The following is a 17854-nucleotide window of genomic DNA, read 5'->3' on the forward strand; positions in this document are numbered from 1 at the left end:
TAGTCTGTTGCATAGTTTATTGGTAAGGTTAAAAAAATTTGGAGACTAAAATTATTTCTTGATGGTGTGCGACCATCTTCTAGTGGAGAAGTGTCTAAACAAAGGAGATCAATAAAGATGGATTTTTAAATATGAAATAGTTCTTATCTTATAACTGTTCTGGAATATTTATTAGGGCTGTTGATTAATCGCAGTTAACTCACGTGATTAATTCAAAAAATTAATCGCGATTAAAAAAGTTAATCGCGATTAATTGCAATAGAATACCAATTGAAATGTATTACATATTTTTGGATGTTTTTCTACATTTTCAAATATATTTATTTCAATTACAACAGAATACAAAGTGTATAGTGCTCACTATATTTTATTTTTATTACAAATATTTGCACTCTTAAAATGATAAAATAGTATTTTTCAACTACCCTCATACAAGTAGTGTAGTGCGATCTCTTTATCGTGAAAGTGCAACTTACAAATGTAGATTTTTTTTTGTTACATAACTGCATTCAAAAACAAAACAATGTAAAACTTTAGAGCCTATAAGTCCACTCAGTCCTACTTCACGTTCAGCCAGTGGCTAAGACAAACAAGTTTGTGTACATTTACAGGAGATAATGCTGCCTGTGTTTTACTTACAGTGTCACTTGAAAGTGAGAACAGCTATTCGCATGGCACTTTTGTAGCCCGCATTGCAAGTATTTACATGTCAGATATGCTAAACAAGGGGTGGTCAATCTGTGGCTCCGGAGCCACATGCGGTTCTTCAGAGGTTAATATGCACCTCCTTGCATAATCGCTGACTCAAAGGTTGGAGCTACAGATGCTAATTTTCCAGTGTGGTGTGGGGTGCTCATTGCTCAACCCCCTGCTCTGCCCCAGGTCCTGCCACCACTCCACCCCTTCTCCCAAAGTCCCTGCCTCTTCCCCCGAGCCTGTCATGCTCTCGCTCCTCCCTGCTCCGCACCAGAGCCTCCTGCGCACTGCAAAACAGCTGATTGCAGCGGGTGGGAGGGAGTGGGAGGCGTCGATTGGCAGGGCTGCTGGTGGGCGGGAGGCGCTGGGGGCTGGAAGGGGTTAGCGGATGGGGGTGGCTGCTGACATATTACTGTGGCTCTTTGGCAATGTACATTGGTAAATTCTGGCTCCTTCTCAGGCTCAGATTAGCCACTCCTGTGCTAAACATTCATATGCCCCTTCATGCTTCGGCCACCATTCCGGAGGACATGCTTCCATGCTGATGACGCGCGTTAAAAAAATAATGCGTTAATTAAATTTGTGACTGAACTCCTTGAGGGAGAATTGTATGTCTCCTGCTCTGTTTTACCCACATTTTGCCATGTATTTCATATTGTAGCAGTCTTGGATGATGACCCAGCATGTTGTTCATTGGGTAAGGAATGGTGTCCCTAGCTCTGTTTGTCAGAGGGTGGAGATGGATGGCAGGAGAGAGAGATCACTAGATCATTATCTGTTAGGTTCACTCCCTCTGGGGCACCTGGCATTGGCCACTGTCAGTAGACAGGATACTGGGCTAGATGGACCTTTGGTCTGACCCAGTATGGCCGTTCTTATGTTCTTAAGAACACTTTCACTGCAGATTTGACAAAATGCAAAGAAGGTACCAATGTGAGATTTATGCAAAGAAGGTACCAATGTAAAGATAGCTACAACACTGGACCCAGGGTTTCAGAATCTAAAGTGCCTTTCAAAATCTGAGAGGGATGAGGTGAGGAGCATGCTTTCAGAAGTCTTAAAAGAGCAACATGCCAATGCAGAAACTACAGAATCCGAACCACCAAAAAAGAAAATCAGACTTCTGCTGGTGGCATCTGACTCAGACGATGAAAATGAACATATGTCGGTCCACACTGCTTTGGATTGGAATGGTGGTTGAAGCATGAAGGGATATATGAATCTTTAGAGCATCTGGCAAGTAAATATCTTGTGACGCCGGCTATGACAATGCCATGCGAATGCCTGTTCTTACTTTCAGGTGACATTGTAAGAAGCGAAAAGCATTATCTCCTGCAAATGTAAACACGCTTGTTTGTCTGAGCGATTGGCTGAATGTGAAGTAGGACAGAGTGGACTTGTAGGGTCTAAAGTTTTACATTGTTTTCTTTTTGAATGCAGTTTTTTTGTACATAATTCTACATTTCTAAGTTCAACTACAATACTTTAATGGGGGAATTGAAAAATACTATTTCTTTTGTTTTTTTACAGTGCAATATTTGTAATTAAAAATAGATATAAGTGAGCAATATACACTTCGTATTCTGTGTTGTAATTGAAATAGATATTTTTGAAAATGTAGAAGACATCCAAAATATTTAAATAAATGGTATTCTATTATTGTTTAATAGCACGGTTAATCATGGTTAATTTTTTTAATCTCTTGACAGCCTTAATATTTGTATTTTGTAACTTTCAGCCTTGGCCCTGCATGTTGGCTTTGGGACTACTTAAGACGCAGTGAGCAGGTAAGAACTCTTTTCAACATTGTCTTTCTATGTTTTAACCATAAGAACAGTATAGGTAGCTTGCCTCTACCTAGATCTCTTTAGAGCAAGATTATTCTGGGAGACTTTTCACTAGTATCTTCAGTTCAAGCTTAAAGCACTTATTCAAGGTATGTCTAACTGTTCTCTTCAAATCTGTTAGTGCTCAGTCCTGCTTTCTTTAAATTCAATAACAAAACAAAAAAAATTGACAAAGTGGGTTTTTTGGGGGGTTTTTTTTTTTTTGGTAACCTAAGTTGGTGCTCCAGTTTCCTGCAAGCAACATACTTTTAATGGCATGATAAAAAATGGCATCCTTTCTACACTGTCCTCAGAAACAATACACCAGTTTCATTGCTGACTTACACCCTTGCAATCTGATTAAACTCAATGGAATTGTGTAGGGTGTAAATCAGCACTGAATCTGGCCAGATTGTTTAGGATCCCTCAAGAGAAATTCCTTCTAAGAGCTTCATTCATGAATCTGTTTTCTTTGTGTATTCATATTGCTGTTGATTTTTTTCTTTTGCTTCTGCTTGGTTTTGGGCCCTCTTTTCATCCCTAACCCTAAGCAAAAAAAAAAAAAAAATCAACAGCAACATGAATGCAATCCTATCACACAAGTACTGAATTGTGTTGCTTGTATTCATGCCAGTTCTGGGCTTGCTCCTGCATCCATTGAAATCCAGTAGAATACTCATATTGACTTCTATGGGAGTAAGACTGGGCCCATTATGGCTGTTATGGGGATAAGTGTATTACTCATGCTTTCCCTGTAACATGAAAATGGAGGGTGACTATCATATAAACTATTGATGAATAGGACAGTGGATTTAAGATTTAACCCACACCACCAGTTTATTGCATCTGCAACCTATTCAACCATTGCTAACGCGCACACAGATGAAATCTCAGTAGTAGTTGAGAGCCTACAGAGACACAGGAAAAAGTACTAGCCAGTTACAGCTCTCTAAAAATAGGAGGTCCATAACTATAAAGAAAACATACAGCATCCATTACAAGGTAACTGCTTTTACCATTCCTTCTCAGGAATGGTAAAAGCACCTTCCAGCTTCTCAAAAGCCATTTTAAGTAGATGGACAAAGAAAAGTGCCAAACAGTCTCTAAGGTGCCACAAGTCCTCCTTTTCTTTTTGCAAATACAGACTAACACGGCTGCTACTCTGAAACACATACTAGCAGTTTGATTCCAAAGATCATGTTTTGAAATAAGCAGAGGATCACATTAAGCAATGATCCAAATTAAACAGAGTGGATTGGACGCTAAGAACTCCATCCTTCTTAATTAGCTTTCCTTAACCACACTAGAGAGTGAGGACCTGTTCAGCAGCTTTTTCTAGCCATCAGAGTAAAGGGTTTAACCTGAGACTTGGCTTGGTTAGCCAATGCAAAGTGATAAGGGTGTGAAATGCTTTGCTAGATCTGTTTTCCAATGAAGTACTACCAGAATTGGCTGGCCCTGCTGGCTGGAGCATGCATAACTCACCTGAGGGAGGACGCAGGAATAGGCTCAAAATATTGTTTCTGAAGGGTAAAATATGTTTTTACAATGGCAGTTCTCACAGCTTTTCCATTGTTTGCTGTTTAAGGCAGGATTTCTCCTACCACTTAGTGGTGGAATTGACAGCTCTGCTACAGCTTGCATTGTGTACTCCATGTGTCGCCAGGTTTGCCTTGCAGTCAAGAATGGAAGTAAGTTGGGGTGTGTGTGTGTGTCCTTGTCAAAGTAATCAAACTTGCTAATGGTTAGAGGTAAATGAATATTAGCCATTAGTACAGTACATAAGGTGCAACATACTGGTTATGTGCTTAATCAGAGATCAGGCCCTACCTTTTCAGTGGAGTGTCTTAGATGCCTTTTGAGAAACCCAGCCAAAATGTGGATCCAGATTTCAAAGATCCCCCAAATTGTATTTATGGGGTTTGGTCAGCTATGAAACTCAGGCTATGTCTACACTTATGGCGTGTGGAGTACACATGCAGCATGCCTGCTAGCGGGGGCATAAATAGCAGTGTAAATAGTGAGGCATGGCTTAGGTGAATAGAATAGAGCGCCCAGCATGCCTGAACCTTGACTCTCTATGTGCCCAAGTAGTGCCTCCCACGTCAACACTGCTATTTTTAACAGTGTAGTGTCCCACTGCCTCCCTGCTGCCAGAACCTTTCCCTGCCATAGTGTAAAGCTGCAGTGGGGGGAGAGAAGGGGGAAGAGCAGCAGGGAAGATGGGCTTCAGCAGGAGATGACAGCAGGGAAGGGCTCTGGCAGAGGGGAGCTACCAGAGCCTTGCCCCACCGCCTTCCACTGCCAGGGCCTGTCACTGCCGTGTGTAGCTACATGTGTAGTGCATGTCTTCACTTATGGGCAGTGCATAGAATACACAGCCATGGATCTGGATTATTCTTTGGATTTACTATCCAAACTTTGGGATGTTTGGGTCTGGTGTTCCAGTTTATTGTGGGAGAGTTTATTCATTTTGGGTGAAATTCAACTGTGTACATCGGCCAGCACAGTTCTTAAGCAGCGCTTAAGTCTCACACATGTGCTTAAGGAAAGTTAAGCCCTGAAATTGTGTTGAAATAGTTCATAAACTTAGAGCTAGTCCTTTGTATTGGATTAGCATTTCATCCTTTAAGAAGCCTCTTTGTAATACATGGGACAAAACTTTTTTATATTTATAGACGCAAAACCAGCAGCAAACTCAATAATTCTCTTTGATGGAATTGAGAACGTTTGAAATGCAAGCAAATGAAGTGTTACCTTATTTTGTGAAGGGCTGTTGTGAGGCTTAGTTCCTTTATGATTGTAAAGTGCTTTGAAATTCTCTAATGATTCATGCTGTGGAAGAGCAAAATATAATTAGCAGTAGTACAAGGTATTTGTGATGGTTCATCTCCTTTCTCCTTTTACTGGATTTCCTGCAGATCAAGATGTGCTGGCCGACGTACGTAGGATAGTGAATGATGAGACCTACACTCCTGAGGATTCCCAGGAATTCTGTGGACATATCTTCACCACTTGTTACATGGCTAGCGAGAACTCCTCCCAGGATACATACGATAGGGCCAAATTGTTGGCTGAACAAATAGGCAGGTATAGAATAAGAAATGCTTGGATTAAATAATGTTGCAGTTAAGATTTCATATACAGCTTCAGGTTTTCTAAAAGACCAGTATCTGAGTAATAAGGGTGGTAAGTAGAATATTACAGCCTTAATACCTGAGTGTATGTGTGGGGGTGGGCATTAGAAACATTTGGGGAAGAACATGGAAACCAATCAACTGAACTTGAAAAGTCTGTGCTCCAGGCTCCCCAAGTCTAGAAGCCAGATATTAGGTGGTGGCAGGCTTTAGTGCCTTACCCCTTTGTCCTTGATTTACATGCTAGAGAATTGAGGGATTGCTTATTTTCTTCACATAAGGAAGACAAAGTTAAAATCATTTGTTTTATACTGTTTTACCTAGTCCGAAGCATGCAAAGTGATTTACTTGTGCTTGTAATCTTCTCAGCTATCATATAAATCTAAACATAGATGTGGCAGTGAAAGCCATTGTGGGGATTTTCAGTATGGTGATGGGCAGATCTCCCCAGTTTCGTGTCTGTGGAGGGAGCAGCAGGGAAAATCTGGCACTACAGAATGTGCAGGTATGCTTTTGTTTTCCCCAAAGGATTCAGCCCACATAATCCTTCTTATACTAACATTTGGGGATTCAGTGACACTGGGTTGTGGTGTTCACTAGTCACCTGTAGAGACTGCAGTTCTACATGTGGCTTAGTTCTGAAGTATACTGGGCTCATCGTAGTTATTAGTGGATATTTTAATTTGACTTTGAATTCTGTGTTATGAAGGAGAAAGTAGTTTGCTTTGTAAATCTGCTTTATTTCTCAATTTGATTTGTAGGCTAGAATAAGAATGGTCCTTGCCTACTTGTTTGCTCAGCTGAGTCACTGGGCTCGCGGGATGTCTGGCGGGCTTCTAGTGCTCGGATCAGCCAATGTGGACGAAAGGTGGGCGAATATTGGAAATCTATTAAGTCATCGGGAGTCAAATTCACTGCAGTCTTTTGTAACTCCACTGGATGCCAGTATATACCAATGCCCCAGGAAATATACTTAATTTAAGAATAAAATGAGTGTACTGGAATCAATGAAACTATGAACTGAACCAAATCAGTCGACATTTTTTAGATGCCCATTTGAGAATTGGTGCAGTCATTTGATAAAAAGAACAGCTGTTCCTTTCTCAGCAACCTTCTGTAGCGAAGGTGACCCATATAGTAAATAGAAAACAAAAGTGACACTAATATTTTGTGTCTTTTGATGACTTTGTTATTAGAGACTTAAAAAACAAACAAACAAAAAACCCCCAACAACTTTGGAAGCCATGCCATATATTTTAAAAAATCAGGACCAAGTTTAGTAGCTTGGTCATAGTATGGTGGGGCATCACAAAGGACAAAGGTGACCTGTGACCATGGGAGCCTGAAAAGGTGGGATTTTAGTTGCTATTGAGGTAAGTAAGGCAGTATTTTAGTTGTTTTTGTGTGAAATGCCCTGCTTCATTGGTTGGTGGAGGCATCACAGTTAGATTTACAGTTTGCAGATCCTCAAGTTGTAAATGTGGGAGTTGGGCGTGAATACACTGCAGTGTAATACAAACCAACAGTCAGACATATTTAAGTAAGCCCAGGGTTAGTGGGACTCACGTTAGCTGACTTGTGTTACAGAACCCTGGGCTTAAGTGTCTACATTGTATTTAAACCCTATATTAAGACTTGTCTACCCTATGCTCTAACCTAGGGCTCGGGCATCCACATTGCAGTGCGCAGACCTGAGTCAAAGTTACCATATCCCAAAGTCTCCTAAAATGTGGCCACTCTAGTACTAGGACTGTGCTGCACTGTGGGAAAACTTTACTGCCTGCCCTGCATGTTTTACATGCTGGAGAATTGAGGGGTTGTTGTTACAGGAATAGCCCACCAAACCCATTGCAAACCCAGGAGGCTCTCTGATGGTATGCTTGTAGATGGGTGATCAGAAGAGAATGGGTTAATGCTGACCTGAGCTGCTACTGTTCGCTAAGGGTAGCAGGGAGTGGCTTCCCTTTTCAGTAGCGTGGACTACAGATTGTTGGGATAGAGAGGACTAAGGAAGTTGTCCCATGGAATTGTGGGATACTTTTGGATGAGTTCCAGGACCCAAGTCGAGCAGCCCTGCATCTACACTGCGAAGCAATAGGGCTTGGACCCTGGTCCTGGTTTGACTAGAGCTTTGACCCTAGAGCTCTGCAGAGTCCTGGGACCCTGGGTCAGTGTAATTGGAGTGCAGACACAAGGAGGCATTGGCTTAAGCCTGGGCTCAAGCATAGGCCTATGTTGCAGTGTAGACATTAGAGACCCCAACCAAGATCAGGGCCCCTTTAGTCCAGGCTCTGTACAGACACACTGTGCATTGAAACTATCCCTGCCCAGAGAGTTTACAGTCCAGACAGAGGCATAGAGACTTTCCCAAAGTCATGGTGAAGCTCAGAGGTGGAGCCCACAGCTCCCAAGTTCTAGTTCAGTGTCCTCTTCACTGGACCATCTTGCCTCTCCACAGAGTAGCCTGTAAATTACTTACCCCACTGATTTCCCAAGAAGGTGAGATCAGGTGAGTCTCTGAGTGGTTGGATTATCCAGGAAAGTTGAGACGTCAAGAGGGAAGGGCCCTAAGAAGTGCTAGTCCTGGGAGGCAGTCAGCCTACATTGCTTCAGAAAATACAGTCTTCATTTTGTTTTTATTTTATTATTTTATTAATACATACAATGCTAACTGCGGTTGCAGTAGGTATTAAAATATTATCACCTCCCTGCCAGAGACCTAATGATCATTAGAGTAGCACTACCACGTCCGAACATTAATCAGTTTACCTCTTAATGTCCCAATGACTTTAAAAAACGGATAGCCTTATAAATACACATGAAAACATAAAAGGCCCTATTTCTAGGATTTTGGTTGTTATATAAAGTTCCTTATTCTCTTTCAGTCTTCACGGATACTTGACTAAGTACGATTGCTCCAGTGCTGATATAAATCCTATTGGTGGAATCAGCAAGACTGACTTGAGAAATTTCATACAGTATTGTATGGAAAACTTCCAGCTTACAGCACTCAGAAGGTGAGTGGTAAAGTAATGATTCATGACTGGTGAAACTGTGCTAGCATCCATACTCCTCTTCCTCTCCTACAGTGTGTGCTCATCTGTAACATAAAGGAACCCCAATTCTGAATCTCTGATGCCACTGTAATACATGTGATAAATAATAATAACTTCCGTGTTTAAATGTGGTTGCAGCTAGTACATTTTTCCTTATCAGTGTGGACAGAGATTTTTCTCTGAAACCCAGGCAGCCTAGTAGCACTATTAATATTGGCCATCTATACGTACCAAATCTCTTTTGTCTTTAGCATAGCTTTAAAACAAGGATATATGATGGTTCTTGCAAAATACATCCAAGTGAATATTTGTCAAGGAAGTTGTGTCATAAATGTTCTAGCAACTATATTTAAACATGATTGCTACTAGGGCTGTGTCTACACTAGGGTTTATTTTTTGGCAACTTTTCTTCTATCATTGCTAACGCCAACTGGTCGTAACACCATTGGGGGTGCTAGTGGAGACAATGCTGCCGTGACGGCCTAAGTTTTTACACGATGTTATTTAAATGGGACGGTGTTAATGTGGTCAGCTTCAGGAGCTGTTCTATAATAGCTTTCCCAATGTTGTTACCATCAGGGGAGCTTCAACCGTGAGAGACTCTTGGCAAAAACTCATTGTAGGCAAGGCTAAGCTCTTTTTCAGCCTTAGCCTGGACAGGGATTTAGATGGATGCAAGACTGTTTGCTGTTTCTGTGAATGTAGCACAAACTATTGAAAACTTCAGTTGCATAACTGATTGTTGCTGTGCTTGAATCCTGAGGTCCTTATTCCATTTATACTCCGATTTGATTCAGGCAAATATATGATGACTGTGATTTTACTATAGGCATCACCCTGTGCACCTGGGAGAGCTTTTGGCACAAATAGCAGTAGTCTAGTAGATGTCCCATTTTCTTTTCACAGTCATTTTGCAGGTTGTGCTCCCGAAATGGACTTAAATAAAGCACTTGATGTTTAGCAGCTAACGTGATTGGTTTGAATGAATGCTTTTTCCTACACAGTATTATGTCCGCTCCACCAACTGCAGAGTTAGAGCCCCTTGCGGATGGACAAGTGTCTCAAACTGATGAGGTAATGGGCAGTGACTTTAAAAAGCTCTGGTAAGCCTTATTCACAACTTGTATTTTGTTCAGTAGTGGAGAGGGGCAGCATCGCCGGACTATGACCAAGATAAGTTTCTCTCCCTTTGAATGGTCTCATAAGCCATTCCACAAAACAGCTCTGTAAACATTAATATCTGGCAGCAGACTTGTTTATACAGGCCAAGAGTTTCAAAAGTAACTGGTGTTTTTGGATGCCTTGAGTTTTGGTGCTCCACTCAAGATATCTGTAAGGGGCCTGTATTTGAGAGGGTGAGGGCATAGTCCTTTCTGCAAATCAGTTCCCTTTAAGGCCCCTCAAGGCCCCCCAAAAATGGGAGTCTCTCAAAGTCACTAGTCACTTTTGGAAATATTGGCCCCAGAACTTTGTTTCCTCATTTTATTTATTTAGTTGCATATGAGATCACTGTTCAAACTTATGAACACCATTGAAATCAAGGCTGGTCTAAATTCTAGGGAACTGTACTGTGTTTCTAGGACGGTGGAAGGTAAGTCACGGCACAATTTAGTTTCTTGTTTTCAAGCAGAAGGCCAACATCTAGGTTTAGCTTGCTGATATGAAGCCTGTGTTCAAATACCACAGAAGGAAAAATCCTTTTTTTCAAGAAGTGCTCTTGCTAGCTAGATGCAATATATTCCCATACAACAATTCAGAAATTCCATTGCAGTCCTAATTTTAAATGGAGATTGGTTTTTCAATTTAGTATTTCTCTGATTAACTGAATGTATTATAGTCTCCTCTAAAATAATTCATTCTGACTCATGTTATACATTTTCAGTGCCCTTTTTGTGTGTGTGATTTCAGGAAGATATGGGGATGACATACACTGAGCTCTCAGTCTATGGAAAACTAAGGAAGATGGCCAAGGCTGGACCTTACAGCATGTTTTGTAAGCTGATCAATATGTGGAAGGAGATCTGTACCCCAAGAGAGGTAAAAATTAAAAAAATCTTGCGTTTAAAATCCTCCATTAACAGAATTTACGCTTGGAAAAAGATCACATGTAGTTTTCATAACTTAAGAGGAACAGCTTAATCAGTCTCTTGTATTTAGAAATACCCTAGAGAGGTCATAACATGTTAAAGGAGAAAAGACCAAATTTCAAGAGAAATCTCTCTCTGGAAACCTGTCCACCGACACTGATCACACGCTCACTGCCCACTCTCTGTGTTACATTTTGCTGTTTTCTGTTTCCCAGAAGACGTTCTTCTGCTTGTACAAGCTGGCACAGATCCTAGAGTGATTCCAGCCTTTTGTCTATACTGCAGACTGTTAGATCAACACTTAGGTATTCTGAAGGGAACTGTTTGTTTAGTTTTAGATCTATACATGCATGGCCAAATTCTGCCTTCCCTGATCTGTGCCCCCATTGAAGCTAATGGATGTGCCATGAATATATTGTAAGAGAGAAGGTGGCTCTTGATTTTCAAAACACCTAAAAGAAATCTACATCCATATATCCTGTGACAGAGTTGGTTGGAGAGGTGTCATTTCCATGACATTTCAATGGGCACTTGCTTTTATCCTGGCAGTGCCCTTTCTGGGACCTCTGTGAGGTAGGAAAGTCCTATTATTCCCATTTTACAGATGGGAAGCTGAGGCAAAGAAAAGCTAAGTGACTTGCCCAAGGTCACACAGGAAGTCTGTGGCAGAGCAGGGAATAAAATTTGGGTCTCCTATGCAGGCCAGTGTCCCAACCCCTGGGATATCCATCTTCTCCCTTATAAGAAACATTTACAGCAAAATAGTATAGATGTGTTTCATTGTGACACTTTTGTGCATTCTGATACTTTAAATGCATATTACATGCCTCACTTCCTCTGTGGTAACAGACATTAGTAGTGCTAACTGATATATATACATTTGGATTTGTGAATTAGCTCACTCCAGAGTAACTTGCTCATCTAGAATTGTGTTTCAGTTCTGAGAAATTTCAGTTGACCTGAAACTATGTGTTTTGTACACCAGGTGGCATCCAAGGTTAAGCATTTTTTCAGGATGTACTCAATTAACAGACATAAAATGACCACCCTCACACCTGCCTATCATGCTGAAAACTACAGTCCTGAGGACAACCGATTTGACTTGAGACCTTTTCTTTACAACTCTACCTGGTCCTGGCAGTTCAGGTCTATAGATAAACAGGTATGCATGGTTCACTTCTGCTCTAGGTTTATTTTAAATCATTTGTGATATGATAAGCCCAGTTCCAGTATGTCTACATAGACATAGATTCCTATGATCTAATTCTTAGGAGATCTTACCTCTGTCCAGGTATCCCCACTCCATAGCCTTGCCACAGCTCCCAGGGGGTAAGATGGGGAAGAAGAGACAGGATGAAGGGGAGACACAACTGTGAAAAGTTTGGGGACCACTGGTCTATGCTTATGAACTCTATGCCCATTCAGAGCAACGGGCCAGCACACAGTAACAGGAGTCCATCTACACGGACCTCATTGCAGGATTGGGACCTAAAATGGTGTGACAAATTCAGTAAGAGCTGGGAAATTCAGAGTGAAGGTGTCTGCCCATCTTCCTTTACAGCAATCCCCTCTTTGAACCTTGAAGTCAGTGGAGTTACACTGGGGATTAATTTGACCTTGCATGCTTGGATATGGCAACTGTTTTTAGACTGGCCACTGTGAGGTGTGTAAAGGATCAAGTGGTAGCTGTAACTATGGTTTGGTTGGCTTTTTGGGGGCTTCAGTCACAACCTTAACATTAAGAAAAGGAGTACTTGTGGCACCTTACATTTTTTTTTACCATAAAAGTGCTTGGCCGAGGAATTTTAACACATGGGAGTTTTCACTGCCAAAGATTTTAAATTTCAGTTGCTTTTAAGAATATGTTTACATATGCAATAAAATATTAATTCCCATCTCTATGAAATGTTAGGCATGCTATAATAGTATCTGACTCTCTGGAAACCTAGGATAAAAGGTACCATATGCTGCATTCCCTTTTTAGCCCCACCCCACAACTCATAATTTTGGGCCTTTTCCCATTAAAGTGTAGGGCAAAACTCCTTTTGGCTTCAGTGGGAGCTGGATTGGATATTTCTGTAGGAACAGACTATAAAAATCTGGCCTCTCTCTTTGTGCCTGTAAATATTTATGGGCACAGTGAATATCATTTAGACTTGTAATGACCCAGTGTATTGGCATATGCTTCCTGTGATATTACTTGGGCCTGCAGGTATTTGCCATTGCAAACTGTGTGCAAAGAGGGGGGCCAGTTTAAAAAAAAAATCCATTCCTTATATTTTTGTTTATCCAGTAGGTTACAGCAGCAGCCTGTGCTGGTGACTGTTTCAGAAAGTTTTTCAGAAGACTCAAAAATAAGAGCATGTAACAGGGATCACTCCGCACTGTGGTACCTCCTGCTGACTGTCCTGGGGATTAGCTCTCTTCACCAGTGCACCCTCCTCTGGTGGTGCCTTGCCACTGTGACGCCTGTTCTAGGACCCACGTCTCTACAAGGACCGCGGCGTCCTCTTTAGTGGCACAACCCTCTGGCCATGCTGTACTCTGTGCTTCCCCCTTCCGGGGGACCTGCAGTCCACTGTTCAGCCACTTCCTTTAGTGGCTACTGCAGTATATTATCTGGCCACTTCCTCGTGGCCACAGCATCCTCTTTATCCTTACCTCAGGCCCTCCACCTGCAAACCTCAGCAGCTAGCCAGGAGCTCTCTCTCGCTCCCCTAGCCCAGTCTAGGGTGCTGGCAGTTCTCTCAGCCCTCCAGGTACACAGTCCTTCCTCCCTGGGTTCCCCGTAGAGAACTGCCTTTCTGGGCCCTGCAGTTCCCTTGTCATATGGGCCTGCTTGGCCCTGATTGGCTGCTCCCTTCAGCCCTTCTCTGATGCAGCCTCCCAAGGGCTCTATTAACCTCTTAGAACCAAGTGTGGTGCAGATGTAATACTGCAAGGCAAGGCTGGTCTATTTTGGGAAGCGAGTGCACTAAGGGTTTCCCTTGGCCTGGAAACTCTGCACTCGCAGGCCAGGCAGCTGTAATTCCTAAGAGAATCATCCTTCAGGACAATGTCATGTGTTGACTGTTGTGTTCCTGTATTTGTAGCACAAAGTCCAGAGATAAGATGATGTTAATTGGAAAGAGCTTGAGGCAATGGTTTTATTCAGATTTGCCAGACCTGCAGTTATGGCTTGTTTCATCGTCCAGCACAAAGGGGCTGTCGCCCTGGTAGATCTACCAGTGTGAGGGAATTCCCAGGTGGTGCAGCTATGATGCCTCCCTTCTGTCTTGGGAAGAAGGCTGTGTGTCCAGAGCTCTTCTGCACACTACTACTACCTGGCTTCCAAAATGGCCCCTGGGGTCTTGAGCAGCTGGCATAATTTAGAGCAGCTGTGAGGTGATTGGGGCATGGCATGGGCTGATACAGAACTGTCGGAAGGACCAGGGACTGAAGGTGGATGCAAATCCTTTGCATCTGCCTTTCTCTGCTTTTTTTATTGGGCACAGCTGAAAATCTGACCTATGGCTTATTGTTCCTCTGTTCATTGTTGACTACCCCAATTCCTTGTGAGAATCTAAATTTAACAGCAGAAATTAAATGCAAATTTGTTTTTACTTCTGTACCTTGTTTAATTACAGGTTTCCAATCTAGAAAGGAAAGAAGGGAAGCCTGTACTTGAAGATGTGGACTGACTACTCTCCACTCTTATACTACTGACTTAATATGGGTCTACAAACACAACATTCAAGGATAGAGTATATTCTGAAGATCAGCACGGTTCCAGTGTTTGAACAGACTATAGAGCTGGTCTATCTTTTTGTTACCAGTTATATTTGTAATTAATCAAACCCAAATTAGTTTGGACAAATAAGTTTCAAGCTGTATTATTCATGATTCTGAATGGTTTGGTTTGCTTCAGCTATTCACTATTTGTTGTTCATGGTGTGTGATTGGTCACAAAATTCAGATGGTCTTGGCTGAAACTTTTAAAATGTAAAAATGAAGGTTGGACTTTTGTGTTTTAATTTTTGGATGATTAATCATTCGTGATTCATTAGTATTTTCACATATACCTGAAGATTGTCTGAATATTTGGAAATAACAAGTGATATGACCCCTGCAATCATAGAAACCCAGCTCAGTGCTTTTGTGTGGAAATATGTGTGCACATATAAAATTTGATTGGGCCTAATGAATGGTCTGCATGTGATTTTTATCTAACATGTTGAACTGAAAGCAAAAATCTTTTTAGTCGCTGGCACATGCTGCTGTGAAAAAAATAAATTTTCATTTTATTGTGTAATAAATTCGCATTTTTATAATGCTAATTGGCTCTGTTCTTAACATAGTTAATTCTATGTAAATAAAAAATAACTTGTCTGCTTTAGTGATTGGAACAGCAGAGTAAGATCCTAATTCAACAACGTATTTGAGTACTGGCCAAATTGTACATACATGAGTAGTTTCTAATGAGGCCCAGATCAGCACCCCTAAGGTCTGTTTCTGGCTTTGCCATCTTCTTGCTGTGTAAACTTTGAAATTCACTTTAATCTCTGTGAGTTTCAGTTTCCTCATTCCTAAAATAGGGATACTGCCTAGTTGATATAATGCTGAATGTGCTCTGAGATCCTCAGATAAAAGGTACTCTACTATTATCTGTAAAACATTATTTAAAGGTGAGCTGCATATAAAATTTGGCTTGTACCCTTTTTTCCTTCTTTATGATTTATAAAGAAAGCTTTGGTATATGTGACATGTAAAATGTTCGCTCAGTGCCTGGCACTTTTTGAAAAGAGATGGGGATAAGCCTGGTGTTCTGGCTAACATTTCTGTTCCCACTTAACCTAGTGCTACTGTCCAAGACTGAGCATGCACTGTCATCAGTGAGTGAATAATGGCTGCTTTTACTTGCCTGTGTAGTCATTATGTTATTGAAACTGAGCTTGCTACTCTGTAAAACAGTTGGGGACAGAATGAGCATAGGAGAGATGGCTATAGAACCAGCTTCCCCTTAGCATTCAGTAAGGTTGCCTTACCCACTTTCCTCTTGCTCTTCGCTTATTTTAAGCTTCACCATCTCAGAAATGTGTCCTAACTTGTAGACAAACACAAAGGGAATGAAGGCAAGAGTCTTACTGTCATATGTTACCCTTTTAACCTGTTGCCTTAATGTTTAGCCACTTCTTACTTGCATTCACTGAAGTTACGTATGATGCCCTTTTATTAGGGCCTTTGTCCAGCTCTGAGCATAACAATGTTGTGATGTTACAGTAGGGAATTCTAAATCATGTCTGGATTTCTGCTGTTGAAATATACTGCAGGCAAGGTGGTGGATGGACACAGGGCAAGTTTCCCACCATTCCCTGCTTCTTGCAGCCCCAAAAGAGGGTGAAGCTATTCATGGAGACAGCAGGAGTAGGGGAGGCTGGTCAGCCTTTTGGCAAGGGTCCCATAAAATCCTGGTTGGAGTCTAAAGCTGACTTCCCCATTCAGAGTCAGGTGTCCTTATTGTAATCCTGGGAGGTGGGTGGGCACAAGCCCATCCACATCTAAAGGCCCCTCCCCCAGTCTTGCAGGAGCGACCACTGGACCCGGGAACCTACTGAATATGGGGGACAACAAATGAATAACAGGGTCAGGAGTGAAGGTCACAGGTTCAAAACCAGGGATCCAGAGGGGCACACAAAGCAGAGAACCCCTGCTCCTCGAAGCTGTCTAGAGCACCAGCAGACCCAGAGGAACTCTGCCTGGATGCATGTGACCAGGGAGGAGCAGAAATAGGCCCCGCAGTTGCAGAGCACCCCCTCATCTAGCATCCTCCTCCTGGTGTTGAAGACAGCCACTTTGGCCAGTTCCAGGAGGAGGTTGACGAGGAGGTCTTGTGAGTTTGTGGAGCCACAGACAGGGTGTGCGAATATAAACAGGTGTGGGGAAAAGTCAAGCCAGAACCTCAACAGGGGCTGCAACCTGGTGCATTCAAGATAAGCATATGCCAGATTCTCCCTCACGTTGCAAAAGGGGCAGGCGTCACAGATGAGGGTGAACCGTAACAGGTACGTGCCTGTGTTCATGGCTCCATGGGGGAGCTGCTAACCAATATCCCTGGCGGGCCGTAGGCCCAGGGTGGAATTGAGGCTGGCCCACCGGGGTTCCTCACCCTCCACAGGTGGTAGACGGTTCCATTTGGTATCAGGGTGGGACATGAGGGTGAGCACTACTGCCACCTACCCTCCCTCTAGGGGAGAAATCTGGTTTGGATATAGCTGCCTCTGCAGGTATAACACTTGACTCTCGGTGAGCCAGAAGCAGCAGAATTTAAAAACAAATGTTCTGATCTAACTTTGCGTTTTCGTTTTCATATGGCCAGGAACCTCAGTCAGAAATGAGAGCTCTTCTCCTTTCACTCTTTTGCCAAAGCTATTGTTTCCTGCCACTTTTGACAATCATAGGAAAAAAGGAACAAGGAAGGGCTGTTGGCTGCAGGGGTCCTCAGTGTGTTTCCAACTTACAAAAGAGAGAGCAAGAACAGCCAGAATCACATAACTGAATACTAGCAGGCAGGCAGACTTTCTGCTACTACTCCTATACTACTGAGCGTTTTAAACACTTAACAATTAAGATGACTGTCAGACTGTTCTTGTGTTTCCATTGTGGCATGCACACACTGCACATGACCATCCCCTACCACACCATAGTCAGCTGCTGGTTGAACCAATCAGATTTATCATTTTAACATTTGTTTTTGAAATTCTCTCCGTGTTGCCTTTTCAGCAGACACCCTTACTTCAGTATTTACCAACAGTTAGCCCTCAGTGCTGTTAGCCATAGCACCATTTCCCCCTCTGTTGTAAAGGGAAATAACTGTGGTCAGCTGTTGGCAAATGTCAAGTTAATCATGATCACTCTATCAGTAACTCACCAAAGGGAATGTCACGTAGTTATTTCCAATGTTTAAGAAACAGGTGGAGAAAAGTGTTAGGCCTGCGGCTGCTCCTTTGGAAGTCAATGGAAAAACCTAATGAGAGCCAGTTCTGGCCCATAATCAGTGTGGGATAATGCTGTGT

At 42.2% G+C, this 17854-nt stretch overlaps 1 protein-coding gene across 2 annotated transcripts in view; it reads left to right on the forward strand.

Annotated features, from left to right (window-relative positions):
* NADSYN1 (NAD synthetase 1) overlaps nucleotides 1-14982 on the forward strand; it is a 28215-nt gene extending 13233 nt beyond the window's left edge. For both annotated transcript variants that reach the window (XM_084631099.1, XM_084631100.1), the window contains 10 exons: nucleotides 2435-2483; nucleotides 4111-4213; nucleotides 5444-5612; nucleotides 6029-6164; nucleotides 6421-6527; nucleotides 8545-8676; nucleotides 9720-9789; nucleotides 10624-10752; nucleotides 11788-11964; nucleotides 14429-14982. In XM_084631099.1, coding sequence (XP_084487225.1) covers nucleotides 2435-2483; nucleotides 4111-4213; nucleotides 5444-5612; nucleotides 6029-6164; nucleotides 6421-6527; nucleotides 8545-8676; nucleotides 9720-9789; nucleotides 10624-10752; nucleotides 11788-11964; nucleotides 14429-14482 — 1126 coding nt within the window. In that variant the 3' untranslated portion in view covers nucleotides 14483-14982. The remainder of the gene's footprint in view (nucleotides 1-2434; nucleotides 2484-4110; nucleotides 4214-5443; nucleotides 5613-6028; nucleotides 6165-6420; nucleotides 6528-8544; nucleotides 8677-9719; nucleotides 9790-10623; nucleotides 10753-11787; nucleotides 11965-14428) is intronic.
* The last annotated feature ends 2872 nt before the right edge of the window (nucleotides 14983-17854 follow it).

This window comes from Lepidochelys olivacea (assembly GCF_965140295.1).
Source record: "Lepidochelys olivacea isolate rLepOli2 genome assembly, chromosome: 6".
NCBI classification, from domain to species: domain Eukaryota; kingdom Metazoa; phylum Chordata; order Testudines; family Cheloniidae; genus Lepidochelys; species Lepidochelys olivacea.